Source organism: Oculina patagonica, chromosome 1, assembly GCF_052425735.1.
Source record: "Oculina patagonica isolate OP01 chromosome 1, crgOcupat, whole genome shotgun sequence".
Taxonomy (NCBI): Eukaryota; Metazoa; Cnidaria; class Anthozoa; order Scleractinia; family Oculinidae; genus Oculina; species Oculina patagonica.
In genome coordinates this window covers 30,947,307-30,972,399 of record NC_135758.1, presented here as the reverse complement: position 1 = coordinate 30,972,399, position 25,093 = coordinate 30,947,307, and the positions used below count along the sequence as shown (strand labels likewise).

General features: G+C 38.1%; 2 protein-coding genes across 4 annotated transcripts; one reads left to right on the top strand and one right to left on the bottom strand.

Moving 5' to 3' along the window:
- The first annotated feature begins 468 nt into the window (after positions 1–468).
- Positions 469–19,063, top strand: LOC144663743 (PR domain zinc finger protein 12-like). Of its 3 annotated transcripts, none has more exons than XM_078524810.1 (4): positions 469–510; positions 11,786–12,084; positions 13,085–13,397; positions 18,023–19,063. In XM_078524810.1, the coding sequence occupies exons 1-4, from the start codon at positions 486–488 to the stop codon at positions 18,439–18,441; spliced, it is 1,056 nt and encodes a 351-aa protein (XP_078380936.1). In that variant the 5' UTR covers positions 469–485; the 3' UTR covers positions 18,442–19,063. The 3 variants fall into 3 exon arrangements, with proteins under 3 accessions (XP_078380936.1, XP_078380928.1, XP_078380919.1); XM_078524802.1 differs by lacking the exon at positions 469–510 and adding an exon at positions 8,910–9,277 and having other exon boundaries at positions 18,026–19,063; XM_078524793.1 differs by lacking the exon at positions 469–510 and adding an exon at positions 8,914–9,277.
- A 2,831-nt stretch (positions 19,064–21,894) lies between these two features.
- LOC144663734 (uncharacterized) lies at positions 21,895–24,813 on the bottom strand. The gene has a single exon (XM_078524781.1). The coding sequence runs from the start codon at positions 24,707–24,709 to the stop codon at positions 22,097–22,099; it is 2,613 nt and encodes an 870-aa protein (XP_078380907.1). The 5' UTR covers positions 24,710–24,813; the 3' UTR covers positions 21,895–22,096.
- Between the last annotated feature and the right edge of the window lie 280 nt (positions 24,814–25,093).

Here is a 25,093-nt window from a genome sequence, read left to right as displayed (position 1 = left end):
TTTGAAGGTCATGCTTTCAATCCAGATGTTTGTTTCTCGCAAACAAGTGTCGTGATCCTGACCATTTGGCTATCACTGTGTAAACTAACGGTAATACATCCCATCTCCATTGTTCTCGTAATAGTCAATTTCGCTTTTCTTTTTCCCATGTTCAACCCCCCGTTGAGATCATAATACTTTCAGGAAGGAGACACGCACTCTGGTAATGAAGTACAAGGTACTTCTTCGCGAAATTGGACGTTTTCTTGATTTTGCAAGTTTTCATAAAACAAAAATTTCATCGGGCAAAGGTTAATTCGAAAACTGTGCCTATGAATTTAAGAGGTATATCCATGTGGTTAACTTCGCATTTAAGTTTGTTTTCCTAAATGCTTTTATTTTCTTTACCCCTAAACCCACGCTTCTTATCAATTTGCATAATTATTAACATCACTTTGAATAGCTGCACAGACATCGGTTACAAAAAAATTAAAAGGGAGGATATCATGAAAACTCAAAAAGTAACGTTAGGTAAGATCAACTTTATTTAAAAAGTTCAACATGCACCATACCTATTAAGAGTGACTTACCCTTAAGAGCTGTTAATTCAATATTCTTTTCAAAAGTAATTGATCATGCACAACAATGGTAAACTAAGTTTAAGAGTGAAATCAGCTCAAGTTAATTTCTTAGTAGAAGAACAAACTAATATCTCTTATCTTAGTTTATCGCTCTTATAGTATATTGTTTTATTTCGTCTATCCTCCGTTTTATTATGGACAGTGCACTCTTGTTTCAACTCAGGCTAATATGTATACTTCATGTGAAAGTTAAACAGGAACATTAAGCCAATATGTTGGTTTATTGTTGGTTTAGAAATGAAGCTTTGACAATAAACTTGTAGACTTTTTCTTTATCAAGTTCATTTGTGCTTTTCTCGTATACAGCCGCATTTTTGGCTCAGACTGTAAGTGCAGATGTTGTTTGTTTCAAGAGAAATGTCGCGTGATCCATTTAGCTATCGCTGAACTAAACTTAGGTAAATACATCCTTTCCCTATTGTTTTCGTAATAGTCAATTTCGCTTTTCTTTTTCCAATGTTAAGCCACCCGTTGAGAACATAGTATATTCAAGAGAAAGGCACGCACCGGTGGTAATGGGGAGCCCTACTGAGAAATTGGTCGTCAGTTTCGCTTACTTTGCAAGGTTCCCCTCCAAAAAGAAGGTGGACGATAAGAAATTTCAAGGCTTTGCCCACTGAACGGTCTGAACATGTGCGGTTAACTCCGTTACTAAACTGACCATTTCAAACGATTGTTTCTAACTGTTTTCACGTCTTAGTAATCCTGCTTCAATTTACATAATTATGACAATTGTGATCATTAGTGTTAGTTTGAATAGTTGCACATCTAAGCTCATCTAGTATATAAGGGGGTAAATCATCGGTTTTAATCAAGAAAATAACTTTATGTAAAGTCCTTTTTTAAATAAAGCTATCTAGAGAAGTTATTTACTTTTAAAGTTCAACACGAAGGTCTGTATGAGCGGTATAACACATGACCAAGACTTGTCAAATATCATGAACGGCACAACAATTGTGTATTTACTAATTTCATCAGTTAAAATAAGTTATCCTGCAGTTGATAAAACGCTTATCGCACGTAGTTGTTTTGGCTTATTGTTGTCTTATGATGTTTTTATTTGTTCGATCATGCCTGTTTCCCTTCGGTTACGTGTAAAGTCAAGCCAATATGTGTATTTTACGTACAAATCAAACAGGAACATAAAGATATGAGAGTTTATTTTCCGTATCTGAATTATGATCTAATGACAAACTGTTGCCAGTTCTCTTTTTGAAAGTAGTTGAAAGGTACACAGCAGATTCAATATTGTCACTGATTACACTAAGATTCATGATTTCCCAGTGTTGAATTGGTGACTTATCTACTATTATTGTAAACTGCGTTAGATGTTTTCTTTAGGCTTTAATTTTTATATTTAAAATAGAATATCTATAATGGTTTGAATTAAGAGGATATCTTTTAAATCGAAAGATAGAGAAGAAAAAATTCTTTTTAGTTTACATTTTGAAAAAAATGAACTTGATAAAAACAACAGTACATGTACAAGCAAATCTTTGCACGAATGGCAGTAAAAGAAATAAAAGGTTTTGGCTTAGACCGAATAAAACCATAATAAGGTCAGTTGGAGCAACGATGCATTTGCTTGATAATTCACAGCGAACCCTTAGCTACGCAAAAAAACTATAACCGTAATTCGGTAGAATTTAAAGCCTGAAATTAATAACAATCTTACTGATTTTTCTTTTGTCTTTCGGTTTTGTGTAAAGGCGATAAAAAAATTATTTCATTCAAGTTTTTTATCACGTAAGGTTGAAAAATCAGAAGGCCCGCTCCACAGATCCAGGCTATTGTTTAAAGGGATAAAGAAAGCGTTTATTAGTTTTTCTCTCCGCCAGACGAGATATAGCATAGACAATCACAAGCGAACAGCCTCAAAATTGAGTCAATCAGCCAGTTCTGTTTTTCACTTTGAATCCTTTAGATTCAGGTTCTCGGGTGGTCGATTTGCTGGCTCAGTTTTGAAATTCAAAAACGGCTTACTTGCGAGTTCGGAGATGCCCTCTGTCCCCCAGCATTTCTTCACAACAACAACAGAGCCAAGACTACAAATTAAATGAATAATAGCAAACGCAAATGCTGTGCTATTAGTCAATTGTTTCGGCGGTTGTTAAGAATCGATGCAGCACGTGTGTCGAGCGACTCGTTAACATAGCGGTTTGTATTTGTGTTAAATAATTTAAGTATGTTCCTCGTTGGAAAGAAACAAGCCGCCTTTCTTCGTGATAATTGACCGTCACTAATTGTCGGATAGTTCAAACGAAAAGAAATGCGCTGTAGTTTTATAGTCTTCAGTTACTTTTGAGTGGTTCGAAGGGTCTTTCTATTGCCTGAGACGAAGAAAAAGTTAATTTCCTGCTCCTTTGAAAATAAAAGGGATAAATTATGTGCTACTTTTGTCAATAAATGGCGAGATTGATTTCGAGAATTTATCTCCCTTGCAAGGCACCAACGTTAAAAGCCGGGTACTGAATAAAATAGAAAAACAAACAAACAAGTAGAAAATGGTCAGGTTTTGAGTCGATGATCGAGTTGAGCAACAGCTTTACGACGATTTTTTTATTGCTTCGACTCAAAATATTGTTGCAACTGTTGCGAGTGTGCAAATGATTTATTCCTGAACGGAAACCGTTCGATTTCTCTTAAGAAGATTAAAAGCGTCAGTAATAAAGATCTCTAATAAAAATTTCTTTCTAAAATAAGTATAGTATGTTTTAGTGTGAAACTCAGCCGTTCTCCAATGCTGGATTCTTCAAGTGATTTTTAACGACGTGAACTGAGAGCGCTTCGATATCTATTGTGAGTTTTCTCTGAATCAATTTCCATGGTGATGTACAAGGGATAAACGCGAATTACACCAAGCTGCGATGCTTAAAAATTATATAGGAAGCTTATTTTAGATGAATAACAACTTTAATAAAACTACTCAACTTGGAGACGAAAAGGGTTGGATGCAAAATTTGTTACTTTTTTAAAAATATATACGGATGCAGTAGTAGTTCTCTTTTGTTGCAGTTTGCTTCCTAGATTTCAAAGATAAGAATTTTTAATTTTTCTTTAAGATGGGCGCTTGCCGAAGAGATAGATAATTTCCTTTACCTTTTTTTAACCTTTAACGAAGAAAAGCGAAATCGCTTGTACTTTAGTTCGTGCGTTTTTCCTTAGGCGCATGCGCACGCGTTGTTCGTAAACAATCGTAATGATGAACTTCACACCAAGCCGTTTTGTAGAATTGTTTGGTTTTACTTGGATGGCGTAACAACTAGATGTAATAAATATTGACCATGTTTTGTATGCGGAAAATAGTGTTGTCACGTCTTATCGCTCGCCTGCTGCGAAAATGAATAGAAAAGCGTTGAACAACTAATATGATTCAAGAAAATTACTGTGTACACTGGCCAAGTTATTTGATGTTAGACCTGATTTAGAACTGGCATAGATAAACGGAAAAGACGGTATTATTAAAAGATAAGCGTTTTCTATTCTTTTCTCCACGGAGGCAACAAGATGACTATCGGTATAACAAGAGCCTGGCCGGCTATTTCACGTAAAGCTACTGTCACTGTAACTTTGCCTTTTGCGAAATTAAGGATTGAAAAGGACTTCACATAACGGATTATAATTCGCCCGTTTGACCCCCCTCCTTCGCAAAATGGCGTTTAATTTTAATTTAGGAAGTTTATCACTATAGTTAAATTAAAAGCAAAATTCTAGAAATTGAATTTACACCCGTGAAGAAGCCTTAACTGTTATCAAGGTTTTGGCGATGTAACACACGAATTCGTTTTGCAAAATTAAAAAAAAAACGTACACGAAAAACAAAGCTCGTTTAGGGGATCCGAAAGTCGTTTCAAACTTTAATTATTTCAGGAAAATACATTGTAGAGTGTGTTGTTCAAACATAACTTTTTCGCCTGCTATACGCTGGCAAGCGATTTACGTTCGTTATCACTAACTCGAACGAGAGAATTAAAAATTAAAATAACGTTTCCACAGATAAACAATCAAAATTTTGTGGTCTCTGCGGGACAGCTTAAATTTTTAACAGAAATGAGCCGCGTAGGTTCTAAAGATTTATTGCAAAATTACGGAAAAAAGTTATCGGCTGGTAAAGCTGTTTATAACGCACATAACAAGAGAGCCAAACGACGCCGTGATAGAAAATTGATTTAGGAAATCAACCACACCCGACATCATCAAATTTTAAAAACTCGCCCCTGCTCTTTATCGAATGTTTGACCGTAAAAAAATGGGAAAATGGAAGGCGCCTACTTGGCAGCGAGTGTGATCAAGGTACGGATATTCAAAAATAGTTTTGTTGTGACAAAGCTAGAATACAAGTTGTTAATGAAATTGGACGGCCGACGCTGCTAAGTAAATGATATAATCTTCGACCTTAATGTTGCGAGGGTGATCTATGATCAGTTTGGCGATCAAAATGGACCTTTTTTCCTCTTTTTGTTCCGGCGAAAGAGAGTTCGAGACATCTGTCTAGCAAGTTTCCCTTTCGTGCGTGCCGTTTAGCGTGCTAAGTACGTTTTGATTTAAGATTTAAAACGTTTCTTTTAAGTTTCCAAAATACTTCCGATGTACATAAATTTCCTATCTTGTCGAAGATGATATTATCACATGCACGTAGCACGCGGTCGTTTTTGAGATACTGTTGCCTTTTTAGACAGCTTGGTTGCTCGGGTTAAACTCCCGATTAAAAGAATTGTCATTTAGTTCAGAGAAAAAGGAAAAGTAACGACGAAGATTGATCATTTGAATTTGTTTTTATAAAGAGTGTTTACTTTATAAGGAATATGACTGACCGAGATTCACTCCGTTAGATAACTGCGAAAACTACTTAGCTGTTTCACCAAAGGCAGGTTTTTATCAAGCCTTTACACACTATCTTTCTTTACAAAGAACTGTGTTATTCTTTAGTCACCTTGTACAACATGAACGATTAAAGAAATCATTGTACCTTCCCAAATTTGTCGCTTTTCGACGGCTAATATCCTAGTTTTAATTTCGCTTATTTTCGAAGCTTCCTTGTGCATTGATTACCGGGTTCCCTGAGGGCACATATCTTTCACTAAGCACCGCAAAGTGACCCTTGACAATTAAGAATGTATTTAAATTTACTTTGCACCACGAACCATAATAAGCAATCACTGATTACCACAAACCTAAACAAAGGAAAAATAAAAATTGCTGATAACCGTTAAGATAGGAAACGAGAACCGCTGGAGCTGGCGGCTAATGAACAAGATCTTTGTAATTTACATTCCTGGCTGAGAATCGCCCACTGTGCTCCCCTTATGTTACTCGCTTTACACAAAAACAGCCAGGCCGATCATTTAATGGTTCGCCGAGAAACAGAAAGCAACTTGAATCTCCGGTGTCTCGCAGTACATTGCACATGCACATTTTGTAGTATATGCTCTCCGCATGTTGTCCTCCTAGGGAACCACACACAAACCCCTGAAATGGACAGACCCCAAACAAAACACTCATCGCATCTCCGGGGCTACGCTCTTGCCATGTACCTCTTAGATAGCAAATAAATCAGAGAAGGGTCGGCTTCCATGGCTCGGCCTAAACCCTTTTGCTTAAGTTTCTATAGAAGGCACCTGGGGATTGGAACTTTTCCCTTACCAGTGGCCTACATGGAGGGACGAGAAACTTCACATGGGATAAGCTCTTTGAAGGCAATTTAATACTTTAATAATTGATCATATATTGTTCGCGGGCGATTTGTTTGCTATTAAGTCTATTTTTTACAGCACGTGTATTCCGAAACAAAGTGTTGGTGGCCTATCTGGCGCGTGCCTGCCTGAAAAGACTTAATAAACTTATCTCGCTTTCTTCATTGTGGGGCTCAGCGAGTGAACCGCTTAATCAGCAACCGGGGCTGCTTATTTGAAAGGCGCATAACTCCTCACTCATTAAACTTTCAAACAACAACAAATCTCTGTAAATTACACATTAGTTCGGCTAGAGTGTTCACTTGTATAAATTTTCCCCTTCCTTAGTTTACCTCGAAAATTTTAATTTGCTATTCTGGGGATTAGCTGCAAATTGGGTGTTTTCCGGTGATTACGGTATTAAAGTAAAAATTAAAAAATGAAATCCCCCGCTCTTGGTGTTTGAGGCATTCAAACGGAAAGGAAATAAGGCATGTTTTTGGTTACGTGTTGCTCTTTGACTACTAATATCTATTATCTAAGCACGAACTGCGGAGTGAGTAATTTCCTTCAGCCAAGTTTCTATACAACACTGTCACAATAACCCTTTTTCCACCGGGGAATTAAAATTAACCCAGGCGTCAATTGGCACATTGAGCAAGGAAAGCGCTTTTCTTTTGCTTGAGTAAACATTGGACTCGGAACGAAACAAAACTTCAAAAAACTGGCCACCATTTATTGATCTTCGGAATAAAGTCTAGCTGTTTTTCACCCCTTAAGTTATTTTCTGTCTCATTTACTTTAATTCATTATTAATGAGGCCCGCATATTTACTCTCAGTAATGAAAGAGACGAAAGTTATTCCATTTAAGAGATAGTTTAAATAAAAGAGTAGTTATTGTAAAGAGTGAAATGTACCGTATTTTTAGCTTTAGAAGTCCATTACCAAAGCAAGCTCTCTGATTGCACGAAAAATAATGAGTTTTCAGAAGTAATGAACCCACCTCTATTCTGATGCAAATTTAATTTCCTTCACCGCTATTTAAGTGTCGAAAAATTTCCGCACCATTTTATCCACTTTTTTAAACCAAGTACAATGATAAAATGTTTTCTTTAATTCAATTTGCGATATCATTGAAAGGAATCGAGAACCTTCTTCAAAGTTTCTAAACAAAGTGAAGAAAGCAGAAGTAATTTCCGCGTTTAAAAAAAGTGGTCCACACCCCACCGCACTGACACGAAGACTAAACGGTTTGCATATTAAGCGAGCGCTCCGGTGTTCCACCGTCAGTTTGTTTTCTTTAGCTTCATCTCAGTGTGCAGCAATCTTGCTGATCATGTCCAGATTAAAACACGACCTTCTAATTATAAAAGAAAGGTTGCGAGTTCGAGCAAATATGTTTAAGCACCTTTGTTCTTGCCACGCGCCTGCCACGCGCCTATCAGCAGGTGCCGAGGGAATGCCCCGCCTATGCGAAAAAAAAACCTAGATTTGATCCTAGATTTGTTCGTTTCCTACTCGATGGATGAGACGCGGACCACTTGTGTATTTCACTTTTGACATTGAGAAACGCGAAGCTGCACGCATGAGGATGCGTCAAGCAGAACACATCAACAGTTAACTAGATAACAGACTAATGCGAAACCAAATTCGAAACCTGAAAAATAACACATATTTGTTTTTTATTACCATTTACTGCATGCTCTCTTAATAAAGAGTTGGTGGTCTTAATAAGGCTCGTTTCTATTGGAAAATGTTAGAATACTACTAATTAAATAAACCTATCTAATCATTGGTGATTGATTTGGGCGCTAACTTCTTTGTGTTCATTAATTCGTAATTGGGACCGAGCGTGTTTACATCTTTCTATTTCTGCAATGTTAATTCGAAGGATCTTTATCTAAAGGAGTAAAATTAGGAAATCTGCCTTCGGGTCGCGGCATGAACTAAATCAATGAAAAAATGATAATATTCCTAAAAGCGCCACGCATAAAACAATTGATTTTTACAGTAGAACCATTTTACAATTCCTCAGCATTAATCTATCAGAAAAGTAGGTTGGGTGTTTAAAATTAAGCATTGAGGAGAAATCGCGCTTTGAGAATTTACGTGGTTAAAATGACTCTAGATCTAAAGCGAAACGGAGCTACAAATCGAGTCAAATTTGATACAAACTCAAAGTATACACCTGTACCATTGATTTATTATTTGAAACTAAATTTCCTTCTTCTTCCATCGCTAGATTTGACCATCCGGATGTCGGTTAAAGAAAAAAATTGTAGATTTAATCTCTGCTAATTCTGCACTTTGCTACAAATCTCGTTGTCGCGGCGCCCATTAATCGAAATAGTTCGTTCCTGTTTCCTTATGCTAAAAAACTTTTTCCTTAAAATCTGTGAGAAAAAAAAAACATTTTAGCCTCATAGGAAATGCAAGTTTTAGTTTATTTTTTTTTTCTTTCGCGAAACCCTGTTGATCAGTTGCTAAAGTCTCCGTAAGGGGTAACATCAGGCGCATGCTTGATAGCTAGCTAAGGCAGGTGCTCCTAGCCCTGGCAGCTCATTATAAGCGAGTAGCACAGCGCTCAATGAGGTGTGAAGGGCATGATGAAAAATATTTGATTTATTACAAAGACTTATTTAGTTTTGCTTAGCCATTGTTCACATCTTGATCATTGTCAACGGCAAACATAGGCCAGCATATAAAGCGCTGACGTTTTATTAAAATCTCATAAACCGAAAGTAAGTGAATACGTAAAGATTGAAAATCGCCACGACTGACCGACCCGGCGGTGAGGATCCGTGCCGAGATGTCCGTTTGGGTAGCGCCGTCACTCTTGGAGAAACCAACCGGTCCCCTGAACATAAGTCAGGAGGTTTTAAGAAGCGTTTTGTACGGCAAGTGGTGTAACGTATTTGGTGGCCAAAAAGAACTCACTTTTAAGTCCGGCGTTCTGGAGAAAGTGGACTACAATTCGGATGAAGGTATATTTTAAAGTTTTTTTACAACAATGAATAATATTTCAGTTTTAAAAACAAAATAAGTAGTGGGAAACCCGGCGCGATTTATACTCCGTTGCGTGCTTTGGCACTCTGTAGAGTTTCGAGCAATGCGAAATTATGTAATTACTCGTCTTTAAGCGGTGTGTTTAGTTACTGGAATTTTACATTGCCGTGTCATTTTCTCCGTTTTTGCGCGCGGAAAAAACGGTCAAGGGGTTGTAAATTGTTTCGTGTTACGTATTCTTTTGGAATTTAACTAAGGAATGCCATTAAATTTTAACGACTTAGGAAAGTTTATAATCTCTGGTTTATTTTAATGAGAAGAATTTGGGTTTATTAAACATACATCATTTTTTTCTCTCGTTTCACGTACAGATTTTCTAAAGTTACACGCTTCGCTGGGTATTCCTCTTTTGGTTGTCTTAGAATGAGACATGCAAGGTCATTGAAAGCGCGGTGCCGCAAATTGCAAAATCGCGTGAGATTACTCTCGCCTTCGGTTTTGCGTCGCTTTAGAAAAACATCGCTCCGGGCTGTACTGAAATGAAAATTAAACAGCGATTGCTCTGATTTCTTTTCTGGTTTTGTCATGAAACTTGTATACTTGCTTTCAAGGTCATTTATAACAACATCTGTGAATGCAGTTTGAGTGGTAGCGCGATAAAGCCCCTTGCGCGCCTGTTCTTATCCTTTGCTTCGCTTTTTTACTCAATGTTTTCAAAACGCCTTGTACAGTTTCCGGCTGTCTGGTGAAACGGTCATTAGTGTGCGATCTACCAGCAAACAACATTTCAAAAATGGAGGCAAAAGCGCTTCCTTATTTCAATTGTAATTTCGGAACGATAATAAGGTTTAAATACCCAATTTGCTCTTGGCAGGTGGATTCAGCTCTGAATGAATATGCATGCGAAACCTCGGAAATTTAACTAAAAGCACTTAATTCCACCCAGGTTTGTAAACGTGCAGTATTCCGTGGACTTTTAAGCTGTTTGAGCAAAGTTCATCTCTTATCAATTGATGTTTTCGCGATCGCAGCGAGGTCAGATATTCGCCTTTACTTCTTGCTCGCGGAGTGATTCCAACGCCATCGAAAACTATGTATTCGCATTGAAATTCTCGAGTGTCGGTGTGACAGGGAATATAAAAGATTGTAGTGGAGCAAAAGAAATATGTTTAATCTGGTCTAATTTCGAATTTGCTTTTCGAGAGAAATTAGCATGTTTGGACATTTTTTATCATGTAATTAATGTCCACTAGTTGGCATTAAACAAAGATTAGCATATCAAAGAACAGTAACATGATGGAGTAACAATGAGCCCAGAACAGTCAAACTCAAAGCAAAATCAATGAATACAGACAAGTGCGTTTTCTAAGACAACTCAGAACGCTTTTGGCCACGTGACACTGTGGCATTGCCCGCCTCGCCCACATTACAAACATCACAGCTTCTTGGGAAATTAAAAAAAGAAAAACAGGCATTGAAAGAAAGTCGGTGGACTGCTTGTTTTCATAAAACAAGCTTCCGTGCTCTGTTAATTCAAATACGTGTGCCGTATTGTTCGACGCTCTTTACTTTCACATTGTTTATGAAATTTTACCAATACTCAAATAAAAACCTATTATGAGAGAAGTGTCCAGTAATGAAAATTCGCCAAGCATATCCTTCCTAGTCATATCTTAACTTCCGCAATCATCTCTAAATTTACTTCTTTGGTTTGTGTTTCATACTGTGTACTCCATCAAAGGCGATTGTTTGCGCCCGATAAGCCTCTGTAGCATAACAATTCGTTAGAGATTAATGCGTCGCGTAAACCATCCTTTTTTATCTGATTATCACAGTGTATTTAGCACGTTCCTTGGGTTTACTTTAATTCTAGATCATAAAGATTATTGTAGAAACCCCGAAGCAGGTGCTACAGGCCAGCCTCGCATGAATAAACCTCAACACATCTAAATTTATTACTAGCATAGGATAAAAGAAAAATTCTTTTCGCCTTAATTTAACACGTTACGCTTTCTGGTATTTTTTTCTTCCCGTCTTATTACTGTTTTAGCTAATTTTACAAACTTCCATTTCGGATTTTTCCTCAGCGGTGGAATAAAACGTTATGAATAATTGATTATAAACGACTTCTGTTTGCTGCGATTGAAAACTACATTAGAGAATAGCGTTTGAGTTTCCATCCGCTCGGGAAAAAAGACGCTTTTCAATTCTTTTCTTCTGAGGTGGAGTTTTAACAAATTCTTAACTTTGTAAAATTTTAACCGCCTTTCCGCTGGCGTTAACTGCGTCCGTTGACTCGCAACGGTTATGATTTCCACGCATTTTACTCATTTAGTAGAAAAACGAAATGTCTAGACTATAATTCAGTTATCTTTACTGCAAAAAATCAGTTTTTACATAGTAAAAGAAAAGATGGCGGCGTTTCATTTTTAACTGAACATAATCAGTCTTATTCTTATTGTTGTGTTTTCCTCTTTATTTTCAAGAACCCGACGTTGGTTACGCGAGCAACATAAAACGCGTCGGATCGACAGCTTTAGTCCCGGTTCTAAGCAACGACACCGCCAAAACTAAGCAACTCTGCCTAGAGAATGACTCTTTCTTCATGGCATTTGTTTCTCTTCCGGAGCAAGTAACTATTGCGCCTTCGTCAATTCCGGGTGTTCAACTTGGTGTGTTTAGTACTTGCTGGATCAAAGAGGGCACACAGATGGGACCATACACGGGTCGCATTGTTAAAGTTGAAGAACTCAACTCCGATGTTGATAACAGTCTGATGTGGGAGGTAGGTAGCTATTCAACGTTGGCAAATAACGTTATGATCTTCGAGTGTTATCGTGTTTAATATTGCGTTATGATGCGGGTTCAACGTTATCGTGTTTAAAATCGGGAAGCGCTGTGTGAAATTCAACCTTCGCACTGCGGGCAGTTGGCGTTGAAATCCATGAAATCAGTTAAGGAACAACTGTGTTTTTATTATAATTATTATTTTACTTCGACTAGAAGATTCACTATTTATTGGCGAATTTCAAAACATTAACTACTTTTCAGAAAATAAAATGCTAATTCTAGTTTTGATTTTGCTTCACTGATCACTTTAGATTAACATGTTTTCACATAATGTAAAATCCTTAATTTTGCGTTCGTTTATTGATCAGGTAATATAGACATGTGCTTTAATGCGTATTTTACAAAGAAAATCACAATGTGATTGAAACTGATGTTGCACGATAGCCTCGGGTTCAAATTTATATTCTTCTATTTACGTCAGCCTGAGGGATCAGGTCAAATCTCCATTTCCATTTTGCAGAGTAATAGTACCGCAAAAAAGTACAGAAAAAAATACTGTTAGTTGTTTCCAACAACTTGAAATCCGTTCCCCCCAAAAAGGTCTTTAATATAAGAATTTTAAATTTGAAATAAATGAAGTTAAACTAAGAAACCGATAAATTCCGAAATTTCATTTGGTAATCTATCTGTGATTTAGCCTTTGTTTGTATAGTACACAAGACAGTCGAGAGCCTCTTTGACTTAGAACACGCTAAAGTCTTTGTATATAGACATTCCCAAAGCTAAATCCTAGCACTCAAATAACAGAATTTCCGACGTTATGAAAAGGAAAATGACATTTTTTCTATCCACAATTCTACTCTGCTGACCGCGTTTTGAACATTTCCGGCAGAACATACAGTCGCTGAACGTTATTTCATCGTTATTCCACATGCGAAATGAAGCGCGAGTGATTGTCTTTCGCAGTATTTAATTCAACCATTCCTTTCGAACAGGTCCTCAACGAAGATGGAACCGTCAGCCACTTTCTCGACGCTAAAGACGAAAATCCACGCAATTGGATGGGCTTTGTTAACTGTGCAAGAAACGAACAAGAGCAGAACTTAGACGTGTTCCAGTACGGAGGTAACATTTACTACCGCGCTGTCAAGGACATCCCGCCCGATCAGGAGCTGCTAGTGTGGTACGGTGGTACATACATACAATTCCTCGGCATACCGGGAATTGCACCCGTGAACGACTTTGTGAGAAGAAAGCGAAGAGGACCCGAAGAAGAAGAAGAAGAAGAACCCGAGCAAGCTATTCCCGGTTAGTATTACAGCAGGAACGCTTGATAATTTATTTTCAACTATGCACAGTCTTCTCAAATAATGTTGTTAGTCACACGGGCGCTATCTCTCTGATCACATCTGAAAAGAGTTTGCACTCCTTACTCGATGTAAGTCGCTAAAGGAACGCGCCGCAGTAATGTAAAACGTCAGTTTTTGACTGTTATTTCTACAGGGTAAACTAACTGTCCCCTTCGTGTCCGCCCGGCGCAAGGCGCAAAGAGCTGCACTGCTACAGAATGCATCAGTGTAGTTTAAAAAAATGCATGTACAAATTGGCCGAGGTTCCGCGACGCGACTCCATGAAACACACACCACGTTTGCTTGAAAAATCGATTAGGAAGCTAACACCAGCATTTGACCCTTCGATATCTACAAATGAATAACAAACATCAGATTAAAAGCTTCACGATTGCTTTAGCGCCATAATTCAGTGTTTCTGCTCTTTTCAAAATTACAAGGTAAAATCACGCAAAGGTTTTTTTCTCATACGAAAAACACTTATCGCAGACTCAGGCTTCTAAAACGCAGAATTATTTTCGAAAAATTGGAGACTTTCAATTTTTTCACGCGTAGGAGTCGTTGCCACCTTTGAAATTGTTTTCTCGACCGAGAAAGGAGAATGTATTCATATTCTTAGTAGCAGTGGATTTGGTAAATTTTACACGCTGACTTAACACAGCACAGGAACTGTAAAAACAAATCTTTTTATTTCCATTTGTTTCAATAGGTGCAGAAGTAAACGCATGCACGCATCGGTGAAAATGGGTTTTTCTCCGAGCATGAAACATAAATTATGCTTTTTGGTCATGAAATTTGCTATCATGTACAGTTTGAATATTTGCGAAATACAATAACATATACATGCCAATTTTGAATTTATGTTTATATGAACTGCGAAAAGCCTTGCTGTGCCGTCGAATTTGTTATTTTTTCTACCGGAACTGAATTCAATTCTCCATATTTTTGGTGTGGGTTTATTATAGCCATTAGTATGCCGCTTTTATTGAAATGTTTCTTGTGAGTGTTGTGTGGCCATATTACTAACAACCAAATAACATTGTGACAGCCAGAGGGCAAAATATATCCGCTTGCGTGTGCCGCAACGACTGAAATTTCGCTTTACTAACTAGAAAACTCGGCCACTAAAACAAACCGCGCTCGAATTTAACTGCTTTCTTTTATAATTAGGAAAGGGGGTAAGTCTTGACAAATTTGCATTTCCAAAAGCGTGGATCCGGAGTTAATCAATCCAATAAATATTAAAACTTGGCGGGGCGACTTGGCGATGAAGCTTGGTTCAGTGTGAGGCATTCAACCTTTTTTAAGGCAGATATTATCATTTACAAATTACGAAGCAAGGTCGTTGGCGCCTAGTGTTTTTCATAATGAGTCTATCTGCGGGGTGCTGTTACTTTGAGCACGCGCAATTAAAAAACCGGCGAAGCAGAAGCACACAGAACAATACTAAGACTTGTTTAAGTCTGCGAAAGATATCTAAAACTATAAAACTATTTCAAGAAAGCGTTCGGATGGGTTTTTATATTCGACTGTTTACGAGCAAATCTCGGTTTTCCTCGTCCGCTGAATTGCTTTAGATGGCTTTCTAGCCACAAAACTGATTACTCGCACAGATAAATACAGTAATTATTAGGTTGTTAAGCCTCGAGCTAACATCATCTCTCTGATGTTCTCTGATGTACATCTAATGGAAAGGCGCAAATTATTGCTTTCTTTTTGCCTGTCCGCGATTGTTTACAACACCCACTTGTGCCCTTGCAACGCGGAGGCAGATCTCGTTTCCGGAAGCAAAAATTCGAAACTTCTAGCTTGTAAACATTGATAGAAAGAAATTTTAGTTAGTTATTTGGTTCAATTCCCCCAGAAAACTAATTTTAAAACTGGTTAGAAAAAAAAGGGTGTGATCTAACCAGAATATGGACTCTCATTACAGAAATATGTTTCCCCCGATATCCAAAGTAAATTTACTCATGTAGTTTATTTTAAAGAGAATCTAAAATGGATTGTGTTACTGGAGATGTTGGAGAGAAAACAGTACACTGAGAGTTAGGACAGCTGGATTTCGATTAATTTAGTAGGCTTTCAAGAAAAATCAATTAGGACGCTGGGGTATAAAATTAATAATGGATTAACTATAATGATTTGTAAACGGTTCAAATTCGGCATGTTTAAAAGTGTTCAATTAAAGGGAAGTTTATTTAAACGAAGTGGTTTAATAAAAAGGGCTTTAGCAAACAGAAAGGAGGAGCATATATGGTATTATAAACGATCTTTCGCCTGCTTGTCGCCGAACTTTGTGGATTTTGTCTCAAGATTTTAACCTTCTAGAATTTTACCCCCTTTAACAACTGCAAAAAAATGAAAAATATAAACAAATTTATCGGAGAAAGGCGAAACAGCGAATCGAAAACACTGACAAGCATTGTTAATTACGCTTCACCCGAGTCTACGTTTTCTTTTTCTTTTCTTGTCTCTGGCGCTAATGAAAGAGGAACAGGTGATTTTTTGCTATATCTGTAAATCGGCTCCTTTGTATTCTGATAACATCACACTAGTTTTGTTGAAATTCTATCTTGCTTGAATGGCTTACTACTCGAAAAAGTGAACGTGATGGAAAAGGCATTGTAAAGCCAGTATTTTAGTTTAAACCCTCAAGCTTTTTTTTTTCGAAACTCGTGCCATTGCGCAATCAATTTCGGTATTCGCATGTACTGTAACAAATCAAACAAAATGCGTCAAGATTTAGTAAATCGGGTCCTTTTTTAATTTCTTGGGGTGTTTTTCTGTTTAATTTAGTTTTAATTTAGTAGTACTTTGTCGAGAACTTTTACTGGGACCAACAATAGCACAATGCTTTGGCAACTTTTACTTATTTCATTTAACTCGAGATTTAGCGGCTCTCACTTAAAAGTGTGTCTTCTAATTATTTTTTTGCTGTGTATGTGCCTTCTAATTACATCAGCATTTCTTGAATTTCGGAATAAATGCGGTGGGTCGGAGCCACAGTTAATTAGGAGTTTTAAATTGGTTTTATTGAGTTCGTCACCTGGTTTTTGAAGACAGCTTTTTTATATTTTTTTTTCTTCTCGCATAATTGTAAAGAAGCGTTTGTCATGAAAGCACGTATCACATATCATGAATCAACAATGGCATTTCTTTCTTGGTGAGGCTTTTGCGTTAATCAAAAATCATTCATTTGCCCCCCAGGTCATGATAAATGTAAGTTTACTTGCCGTAATACCACTTTCGGCTGCAAGTAAAAACCTAACCACGCCCAGCCTTAATGACGAAGAAACTTTTCGCTTGGGGGCGATCGCAAGTCTGTCACCAAAACACAGTATATTAACAACCGATGCTAGAAGCTGAGAAAATACAATAGAATAGCGGGCGTGAAGCGAAAAGCGTGGCAATTTGCATGTTTTTCTGTCAAAAAGGAGTAAAATGAACGCATTTACACATACCCAGTTTTAATATAAAGTCAATAAAAAAAAATTCTCGAATGCGGTTAAGTGCGAGTTAAATCACTAACACGGCATTTTTGCCTTACTTCGAGTTGGCTTTGCAAGACTGTGTTATATATAACAAGTATTTTTTCCTCATTTCCTGTTGAACATTTTTGGGATGCACTCTATTCTGATCTACTCTTCTCACTACAATAAACACGTGCCAACCATATAGTCTTCTCACTCTACAAGGTTGTTTTCAAATGGAGTAGGGTTACATTACTTAGCTAATGCCGCAGATGGCGGGTTCCTTATTACATTCAACGAGGCTAACAACATGTTAAAAACACTCAGTGTAACAGGATTCCGGTGTTGTACGGACTTCTTATTAAAAGCATTCATTTGCCATTCGCGGCTCCTACCATGTACTGATTTGTTTAACCAGCCGAAAATCCTTGTCTCTAGCTGCGATTTTCTAATTTAAATGCTGTGTAATCATCTCTTTTCTTAGTAATGCCGAAAGTTTAAATTGCGGGTGAGCTCGGCATCTTTAAATATATTGTAAACATCATACAGTATATCTATTGAAAATGGTCGATAAAATCGAAATTTTTTGAAAATCGAAGGTTTACGACGCTCTAAATGTTACTTAGTTATGTTTTACCAAAACTGTCCCACAAGAAACGATAATTTAACGGTTGTTAAAAAAATGGAGATGTATTTCCCACATTCACAATAAGAATCTCAGTTATAATGATTTCATTCTTACTTTTGTAAAAGAATACAGTTCTAAGTAAATCTCGACGTACATGTCCTTTAATTATTTCCAAAATTTCGAATGCCTTATTTATAGTAATGAAAAATTATTGTTTTGGTTTTGCTTTATGAAAAAAAGTTTTATTTCTAGTTTAGATTTCAAGCTGTTTATGAAGCACTTCGTATAATTTACAACACAGCGTGAAATGTTTATCTTGGAATTGAACCACCTCAACCACTTTCCACATTTCCTTCATTCTATTGTCATTTTAAAAACAGGAAATCGCGCCCAACTGGGCTTTAAATTAGAAAAATACATCTTTGTTTGCAGTTGGGAGAATTAAGAACTGACAGATCTATTCTTTCTTTTTTTATTTTTCGACAGAAGACCCTATTTACAAATTTAGCCACGAGAGAGTCAAAAACAACGTTGTACCAGGCAGACTAAAGTGCACGCTTTGCAGAAGAGGATTTAACTCTAGAAGCAACCTTCGTTCGCACATGCGTATTCACACGTTGGAGAAACCTTTCCAGTGCAAGTACTGCAAGAAGTCGTTTTCACAATCTTCAACTCTTCGGAACCACACAAGGCTTCACACGGGCGAGAAACCTTACAAGTGCCTTGTCTGTCACTTCGCCTACTCGCAGCTGGCAGGACTGCGGGCTCATCAGAAGTCAGCTCGACATCGACCATTACACGAGGCCGCAAAAACGGCGAGTCAAAAATCGAAAGGTCTTCACGACGAGACAAATCACAACGAGCGTTCACCAGACTCTACCAAACTTGAAAGCACACCTCAATAGCTGACAATTCTGTTGAAATCGAATACTTAATTACGAAGAAACTAGTGGAAAGCGCCAGATTTTGATTAAGTGGTATTCCTACAGAATATGAGAGTAAATACACTTAGCTCTGGTCTTCAATAGTCAATAGCGTCCTAAAAGCTAAAGATTCAAGAGTATAGACAGTCTCTGATAATAAAAAAAAGAACTCATTCTTAATTATGCTAAAAAATATAGTTACGGGAACAGCTTTAAACTGACTTTAAAAAAATAGATTAATATATTTGATACGAGTAAATTGAGTATAGAAAAGAACATTTTAAAAACTTGGTCTCCTTTAAGCTGCCGTTGCGAAATGTTAATTTTTCTGTGTAGCTGGTAGGCCGACAGATCGGTGATGGAGACAAATCAATGAAAAATGGTAATCAGAAAGTACTTCTGCACTTTTCAGATGTATATAGTGTAAATATTTTGTACAAAATTTTGCTAGAAAGCTTTAATGAACGTTGTATAAAAGTGTTAGGAGCACGCTTCCATTTAAGCCGTCAATGTGATTGACATGAGTGCCAGTTTAAGATATATGGGTCGACTCTAGTTTACTCAAGTACCGTTTTATAGGAAATAAACAGACATCCACATGGAATATAGGTGTCGTGTTTACAATTCGCTTTCTAAAAGCATCACCTGCGACACAAATGCAGTTGCTGGGCCTTGTGATTTCTTCCATTTCGAAATGAGGACATGATGTTTTGTCACAATATTCCACACTCGATGTAAACATGAAAATGGAAAGAGGCATTCACTTCAAGAACTTAATAAAGGGTGTATAAAGAAGCAATTTCCCTCTTTCATCAAAGCTCGATTTTCTACTTAACTAGGATGTCATGTTTTTGCCCTAATTTCGCAAGCCATTTGTTCCTAACCGAAAAAAAAAAAACAAGTCGTGCGATCTTATTGGTTTCAAAATTGCTTTTATAAAATTTCTTTTAAAAGCTGGGAAATGGCTACGTATTTGCTGAGATCACTAACACTCCTTCATGTCCGACCTTTTGTCAGTTTTAAAGCTTGAACTTTAAACTTCAGCACGTAATCAGAGTTCTTAAGGTAAAATGGCGAGAAACTAAAAAAAAAAACAGCGTCCAAAAGCTGAAGCTTACTGCGATCAGATAAGTAACTCTTAATTCAACGTTTGCTCACTTAAAAACAGTACATTTCAATTGCTTTTAATTAACTCGGGCAGGCTATGTTTTTAAAAAAGATTCGAACAGTTAATTGATTTTTTAATTTGAATTGGTCGACTTTGGCGATAAGACTTTCCAGCAAGGATCTTTATTCCAAACAACAATTCTGAAATGATAATTTCTTCCGAACATTTCACTTTGTAAATTACCGTTTATTTGTCAATCTGTCGAGTAAAAAAATAAAATCATCTTTGTTTTAAAATGTCGATGATAGTTATCAACGTTTCGATATCATCAAATTTTGTCCCTAAGTGATCTTTAAAAATGCGCAAGTAATGTAACAGATTATTCCAGAGATTAGTCAAGATAAACCCAACCTTTATAAGCCGGAGATGAGGGCTACGATACGATCAACTTGATTTAATTGTAACCGCTCTTACTTTGATTCGTAATATTGTCAAAACTAAAGAGCCGCCATCAGGAGTGCTGTTTTTTGGCTACAGTCGAACCACGACTCTACAGATTATCTCAATAATGCGGCTTTAAATTGACCATCGAGAATTATCGTAAGCGTAACTCACTCTGGTTTTGCGTTTACTCACGCTCTGATGTTAGCACAAAACACGTGCAAGGCACGTGCCATAACCAATCAGAGCAAATGCTTGTTTTTTTTTAACCAATTAAGAACAAAAGCGTGATCACTTGGATGGCTCACGCCATACACTGTACGTCTTTTTTCTCACGGAGTCTTCACGGCTTGTGCTTTTTGCATGTTCACGGGGAAGGGGAACGGCTGTACACAGGCTATAGCGAACATGCCGCAAAGACACGGCCCGTTTTACCCTAGTTAACATCTCTGAAGTGCACAAATTACAAACCTTTGAATCTTGAGCAGTTTTCGATTCGGTATCGTAAAAACAAAAATAAAGTAATCACTCTGGTCAATCACAAAGGACACAGACAATCCAGCGAACCAATCAAAACTCGAAGGAAATAATCTAACCGCGCCGGAAAAAAGCGCGGGAAAACGAGCGCGAGCGAGTCACGATTAGTTCGATTAGTTTTGTTTTACTTCTAGATCTGATGGATGAGAAAGTAGCGCAAGTTTTTTTTAATTTTAAACCAATCACTACGCAAAATCATGAATGCAAAACCAATGGAAATACGGAATTACTTTCGACCCTCAAGTGAAAATCTTTCTCAGCTAACAAAACAGGTTGTTCTCAACTCAAAACCAAAGTAAATTTTCTGAGCACTATCGTTGAGGAAAGTATACATAACTTTAAGAGTGCCTATTAAAATAGATCACGCGCTTACTGAAGAATATAAAGGACACTTTCAGTTTGGAAAAAGCACCGTTTTGGGGCGTAGGGAAAGAGGATGCTAAACCGAATCATTAGGGTAACGTGAAAGGATGATAGCTCCCACAGTGCAGAAAACAATATAGCTGAGAGCCATTTTCTTTAATGTTTATCGTAAAATCAAAACCAAAGCATCTGGCCAATCACAACAGTTTACACACCCAAATACTCTTTTTTTTTTTTTTCCCCCTATTTTTCCTTTCATGTGTTCCTCTCTCTTTTGTATTAGTATATGTGCTTAGTCTTAGTGTCCCCCCCCCCCTCTCTTGTCCTTCCTCCCTCCCCATCATCAGGTCCTCGCATCTTCCATCATCTCTTCCGGCAGTCCCAATCAATCCAAAAGTCAAATACTCGTAGTTCAATGAATGTAGTGCAACCGGTGCACAGGCGCAGGAAAAGTCGCGAACCCTGTTAACGATTGGATTTAGTTTTGCACCTGATTGGCTGATAAAAAACCGGTTAGAACAGGTTTTAGAAGTAGTTTTGAACCATTGGCAGACCTCAGCAAATGCAAATAAACCAAAGGAAACAAACATTACTTAGTTACCACAGTCATTCGAAAACTGTTAAATTTTGGAGCGTTTTTTCTTAATCTTATGCAATAATTTCCTACTGTTTGGGAAAAGCGCTTAAAAAACCTAAATACATTGAGGTACATTCCTTTATCATGGTGGTAAATTCCTCTAAAAAAAATTGACTTGATGTCCAATTCTTTCTTTATTTTTTACTTAAAAAAAAATTAAAACGTCACGGACATTGGGACAGATACAATTAGAGTAGATTAGAGTAAATATAATCCACCAAAATACTCGAGGATGGACCATAATTTTTGGTACAAACAATTGCAAGGAAATAACCCCGAGTGGCAAATAAAGCATATAAAGGAAAAAGAAGCGAGCAAAGAGAGAAAGACACAACACAACACCTTGCTTTCAATAAATATATCTGCTTTGACTATATTTCACCATGTCTTCACAGAAGGGGAATTTAAAATAATTTTATTGAATAAAGGAAGGTAAGTCAACCGCTACGTGCGCCATAGCTTTAGCGCTGAAATTTGGGTACATTTACTACTAAGAGTACTGTACGTGAACTGCTCATCCTTGGCTATCTTTTTTTCAGCTCAAAATCCAGTTACTTCTCCTCCTTAGGCAACACCTCACCAACCTCACCGAGATACGCATTGCGAAGAAAATCACAATGAGGAAGAGAACAGACGGCTTTGTGCACGTGGCTTGGTGCTACGAGCCTAGGACCGTATGACGTAGTCTGGTCAGTGGCAACAGCCCATGATTGACGTATAATATCCTCGGCAAACTTTTGGCATGCCGCTAGAAGGAGGCTTTCGATCACGTGAACGTTGACCCCGTCGGTATTGACAGTTTTAAGCTTGACTCCAATGTCGCTGCAAGTTTCACGTATCCAGGTCTGTTCTGGAGTTGGAGGAATCGAATAAATCACCGACTTGCTTTGCTGTGGTTTGATCGTTCTCTCTTTAGGCGTGAAACCAACGACATCGATTTCCAAGTCATCTGAGTCATTGTCTGGTTGTGGTACATCAGATAGACAACTTTCTTTAACTTCCACTTCTGAGAATAACTCACTTAACGGCGTAAGGCTGTTGAAAGGTGGCTCCTCGCATTTGTGAACTTCAGTTTCTTCGGATTGTACTTCAGATGAAGCGCTTATACAGCCTCCACACAGCTTGCAAAATAAAACATTCTCGTCCACTGTTAGTTTGTCACACGGCGAGTACCCAAACCGGCGACACCATACCATGACATCTTTGGTGCTGAGCTTACACGAAGGCAAACTGCTGGAGATACGACGCCTGATAGCCACTGCCCTCTGCCACTCGCAGGCTCTCCTCTTACCAATGTTCCAGCCAAGAAACTGTTCTATAGAGGAGGCAGAATAGTGATGCTTCATGACGTTTCTCTCAGGATCAATCAAGGGATGTTCTTTTACAGCCTTCCTCAACAGTTCTTTTACTTCGTCCGAGAATTTGCTCCGCACATCAAGAGTGCTGGAGTTAAGCTCGGGGCTACTGCATCGTGAAACTGGTAGACTGTTAACTGGTGTTGACCCAGCGGATGAAAACGCCGATGAACCAACAGACACTGAAGATTCCAACTTCAGTTTCTTCAACTGAGGATACTGCGATGAGATGTCTGAACTGACCGTTCTCACTGTTGCAAGCGTTTCAGCTTGTAGTTGGTTCTTGTGGTAGTGTAGGTTGTTTACAGTGTTTCTTTCTACGTTGTTACTGTGATCTGTGGAAACAGTGAGTAGATTTGCAGAAAAGCTTTCTTCTTTTCCGGACAAACCAAGTGGAATGCAGTTGTCTTCAAATGTCCTGCGATCCAGCTCCAAGTCTACAACAGTTTCAGAACCTAACGTCTGAAGCCCCGTGTACGTCCTGTCCAACTTTAGTTCGTGAAAGATGTCCACTCTCTTGTTTCTTGTATCAACGAAATGTAACTGGACGCGCACGGGAAATTCACCCCAGCCTCTTCTGGTCAGATGAAAAGGTGGCTTGTTTACCTCTACTATATCGTTTGGACGATAACTCGGGTGAAGAAAGAACCACACTTTACTAATAAACCGATCAATGCTTGGGTCTTCAGGCGGACCGCGGACATACACCATCCACTTGTGGGTCGATTTGTCATTATCTTCCCGGCTGTCTATGGATATGTACTTCGATGTGTTACCAACGATGATTCGTTTCTTTATATAGAATCGTGAACCCGTGCAAACGACGTCCATGGGTGTTGCACTTGAAAGGCTTGCTACTGCATTAGAAGGGCTTCCTCCTGCACTTGAAAGGCTTCCCACTGCACTTGAAAGGCTTCCTCCTGCACTTGAAAGGCTTCCCACTGCATTTGAAAGGCTTCCAACTGGACTTGAAAGGCTTCCTACTGTACTTGAAAGGCTTCCCACTGCATTTGAAAGGCTTCCAACTGGACTTGAAAGGCTTCTTACTGTACTTGGAGGGTTTTCCTCAATTAAATTACGTTTAACCAAAGTATGAGTGAATCTTTTGTTTGATTGATTTGACTCATTTTGTTGTTGTTCTTTCCACGTTGGATGAGACAAAGCAGGCATCGAATTCTCTCTTGACGCACTTGTCAAATTTTCTGTTAATTTCTCGTGTTTCTGAAGTAACAGCAAGCTGCTGCTGTTGCTTTGAACCACTACGTTAGTATTCCCCGCTTCGAGAGTTTTATTGGACTGAATTTCACTGTCAGCGAGATGGCTATTGTTTGTCATTGACTTTATAACTGCAGGTTTCTTGGCTTCAGTTTTTTCCGAATTACATTGAATACTTCCTGTAGAACTGACTGTTTCATTGGAATGATTCAGGACTCCAGTTCTTGGAAATTCTACTCGTTTGACACGATTCCGAGCTGACTTTTTTCGATCACAATAGTCCAACTTGCCATTTGTAACTCCAGCTCCTTTGTGCCCAGATGAACCGTAATATTTCGCCAAAACACAGGCCCTTAGCCTGTCTAACATGGCTTTCGCTTGACTAATTCTATCGTCTATTAAATCAATTTCCCTCTCCTTCAAATGCACTTCAAAGCCAAACTGTTGACGAATGTTACGATCTATTCTCTGAATCGCTTGTTCCTTTGCATCTTGTTGTTGTGTGTTCAGGCTTCCTTGTTCTCGCTTGCGTTCACTGCTGACAGATTCGTAATCTGGATCCTCCGTTTCTTTTCTGTCCAAATTATTGTACATTGCTTTGCTGTGCGAAGGAAAACTGTATAAAGTTTAAGGCAAAACGCTGCAATTCCTAGCTTCGTTGCAGAAACTTCGCTTTCATGTTCCAAAAGAAATTTCGCGTCCATGTGTGTTTACGTTTGGTGCGCTTGCTCAAATAATGATGGCGCTGAGAAAGCTTTTATTCGCGGGCGCAAAATCATTCTCGCTCTTCCCAGTCCTCTCGTTTCCAGGGAAGACTCTAGGGGAGACCCCATGGTAGAGTCGTGTATTTTCTTCAAAAGATGTTTTAGAAAACAAGGAAATCTCTATGTAAGCAGCAAAGAGCTTTTCGGTATGGATAATACGTATCTCAAACACTAAATAACATTTTGAAACTATTCTATCCTCTGACTATATGCC

Bases quoted from the DNA above. Each gene is read 5' to 3' on its own strand.
- LOC144663743 (XM_078524793.1), top strand. From the start codon at position 9,103: ATGTCCGTTTGGGTAGCGCCGTCACTCTTGGAGAAACCAACCGGTCCC. The intron at 12,085-13,084 runs GTAGGTAGCTAT...CCTTTCGAACAG, and splicing joins ATAACAGTCTGATGTGGGAG to GTCCTCAACGAAGATGGAAC. The intron at 13,398-18,022 runs GTTAGTATTACA...ATTTTTCGACAG, and splicing joins ACCCGAGCAAGCTATTCCCG to AAGACCCTATTTACAAATTT.
- LOC144663734 (XM_078524781.1), bottom strand. From the start codon at position 24,709: ATGTACAATAATTTGGACAGAAAAGAAACGGAGGATCCAGATTACGAA.